The sequence below is a fragment of the Nestor notabilis genome, unplaced genomic scaffold (genome assembly GCF_000696875.1).
Source record: "Nestor notabilis isolate BGI_N333 unplaced genomic scaffold, ASM69687v1 Scaffold4059, whole genome shotgun sequence".
Classification (NCBI taxonomy): Eukaryota; Metazoa; Chordata; class Aves; order Psittaciformes; family Psittacidae; genus Nestor; species Nestor notabilis.
In genome coordinates, this window is record NW_009942184.1 from 1 (window position 1) to 3,096 (window position 3,096).

At 39.1% G+C, this 3,096-nt stretch overlaps 1 protein-coding gene across 1 annotated transcript; it reads right to left on the reverse strand.

Annotated features, from left to right (window-relative positions):
- Positions 1–524: 524 nt before the first annotated feature.
- On the reverse strand, positions 525–2,867 carry LOC104410954 (neutral cholesterol ester hydrolase 1-like; the record flags this gene model as incomplete). Its single annotated transcript, XM_010021261.1, has 2 exons — positions 525–594; positions 2,639–2,867. Coding segments are annotated over 2 exons (299 nt in total), but the record flags the coding sequence as incomplete, so codon positions are not given.
- Positions 2,868–3,096: the final 229 nt, after the last annotated feature.

Genomic DNA, 3,096 nt, shown 5'->3' on the forward strand with positions numbered 1-3,096 from the left:
AAATATATATTAAAAATATATCTTGTGGGAGTGGCAACTGAAGATCAGAAGAGTCCCTCTTGCCACAAAAGGAGGCATATAGATGTGGTTCAGCTTTCCTTCAGGTAGATATCATGTCCAAATGTGTTTGGGTTTTTTGATTGCTTTTAAAGTTCAAAAGTATTTACAGAATCATAACTTGACACTTGAGTGATCTCAGGTTTCATCTCCCTAAATGCAGATACAATTGCAATATGCACTAACATTTGCATTTTCATATTTGTCCAAATGCATTCAGTGCTACTTTATTTTCCCACATTTCTGCCTTCTAAAATGACCTCTGAAATAATTAGAAATCCAAATGAATTTCTGATACCATTCCAATTTATTGTAATTTTAAAAGGATAAAAATATCAGACTGCTATGGACAATTATTGTCCATGTTAAAGCCCTATACACAAACCGATAACAAGGGAAAAGCTGAAAGAACTGTGTTACATATTTCTAATACCTTAAAATTACTTGATCGGTTTTAGATTACTCACTCAACTGAGACGACAACAGCGTTGAGAGACTCAGCCATGATTCTGCAGAGATTGTTATAAAGGCTTGTTCCTGGAATGAAAGGACACAGTGTTAGGGACATGTAAGTCCATTTGTGTCAATAGTTGCAAAGCCATACGTAAGCCTTCTCAGAAAATATAAAGACATCATACAAATATAAGTAAATGAGCAAGTAAATGAGATCAGCTTGCAATAGATAAAGTGCCAAATACATACCGTAGAAGAAGGAACATAATTCATGCCTTGAGAAGTCCTGCAGTCTAATGCTTCTTTCTCATCTCTTTCTTGGTGACTTGGGGATGTCATTTCATCCACCTATCACAATTCTCTCATTTGGGCAAAATTTAAGGTACTTTGTGGCTTGGGGGCATTAGCATCCAAAGACAGTTATCACTGTATGAATCACCGCTTGTTGTTCATTTTATTATAGCATACATTGCTTTGATTCAAATGAGTTGCCCTATTAATGTCAACTGAACTACTCATTTAAAGGAAGATTAATAACAGCTATCCTATTTATCAGTGGACTGGTTTTCTTTAATCTTATTCCTTTCCAGTTACTTAATCGTTAGTTCCCGGTAATATAAAATATACTGACACTAAGTATTTTCTAAAGTAGCTAGTCTTAGAATTTAATATTTAGTTGTAATATTTGTGCCATTAACTTCTGCATCTTGGACTTGAGGATAGCATCTGACATAGCTGAGTTACAGTGATCCAAATAAAGCATGGTAATTTAATATAAACTTTTTGCACAAGTCATATGCAAACTGTTACAGAACAAATGAGGTAGGCAGGGTACTAATAAACCTCCCTTAGTCAGGACTCTGTAGGAAGAGTTGCAAAATTTTTAACTGCTGTAGGTGGGGGTGATGAGGCGCTGGCACAGGTTGCCTGGAGCAGCTGTGGCTGCCCCATCCCTGGAAGTGTTTGAGGCTAGGCTGAACATGGCTTTGAGCAACCCGGTCTAGTGGATTATGTCCCTGCTGATTGCAGGGGGGTTGGACTAGATGACCTTTCAAGGTCCCTTCCAACCTGAATTATTCCATGACTCTATAGTACTACAGGACAAAGAGACTGGGATTTCCCAAGGCACGTGAAGAACAGATTTTGAAGTTATTTAAGGACCTAAATCTCACTTAAATTATGGTCTAAGAGACTCAAACATGCATAGTCCAAATGCAATCAATACAGTATTTGTTTTTGAACATTTCATAAAAACTCATTAATGTTCTATAGATGAAGCCATAGAATGCTTTAGGGCTGTACGGACTTCATGATGGCACGGGAGCAATGGGGAAGGAAAAGGGGGAAGACTCCTCTGGGCTCTGGATCTTAGAGCAGCCATGAGAACCACACACCCTTTCTCCTCCTGTTCAATGTGGAAGGATCACTGGTTAGCTTACTGTTGTCTATAGCTGTATGTTAGTTTCTCTGATCATGTTTATGGTTTCCAAGTTAACTGAGTAAACAGCATTAATTATCAATGTAATTTCTGCTAGTGGTGGTAGTGGCCCCCTAAGGGAGGGGGCCAGACCATGACCAGATCTGATCTCTACCTGTTTCTCCATCACATTGCCTCTTGTCGGTGATCAGCAACATGTATTCCCAAGTATGTGTTAATTAAGAGCCAAACATTAGCAATGCTGTTCAAACACGCACTGTTGTTCAGCTCACTCTTCTGATAATTATTCTGGGAAAATGGGGCAAAACCCTTACACACAGTCACTGGATCCTGATCACCAAGGACTGACTTTTGCACATGACCACAGAAAACAGGGGACTGGCCCAAACAGCCCATTCAGGCATACCAAGAATTTAAACAATAAGCTCTTTTGTCCTCTCAGGATATAACAAAATTAACCTTTTTGTCCTTTTACAGCTCATGTGCAGATAAGATAGGCATTTTTGCTGTGTGTTCACAGTATGTTCCCCCCTCTCTCCTTAGAGCTGATCTACCAGAGTGGAGACAGTTACTACTGAATTCAGGTACATTTTAGCAAAACTGTTGATCCTGGCAGGAAAAACAGCTTTTGGCTTCTCCTGCTAAGAGAAAACCAGACCAGAATCCTATTAATTACTGGCAGACACATACTTGCACTTGCCAAGGCCCAGCCCCCTCCGTGGATGTAAACAACACTGCGCTTGAGCCTTTCATCTCGCTTTGCAGGGGGTTCAAAAACTCTGACTTCCACACCATCAAAAACAGCATCCGTGATGTTAATGTCTTCGGAGGAGACAGACTTCAGCTTGTCAAAGGTACAAATCAAGTAATTCAGAGCTATCAAGTGATGGCTGAGTCTTAGATAGTGAATCAGGTGGCACTAGGGGGAGGAAAAAGAAGAAAAAAAGAAAATTTCTCTTACTTCAAAGCACATCATACAATACTGCATTGATGTTTAATGCAACTGCCTTCAAAGGGCAGGTCCTATGTGAAAATGAATATGGATTCTTAGAATATTCACTGGAAAATGAATTATTATCAAAGACCTATAATGCTTTTAACACTGTATTAAGAGAAAACCCTGTCCATAAAATAAATCAAACCATGAC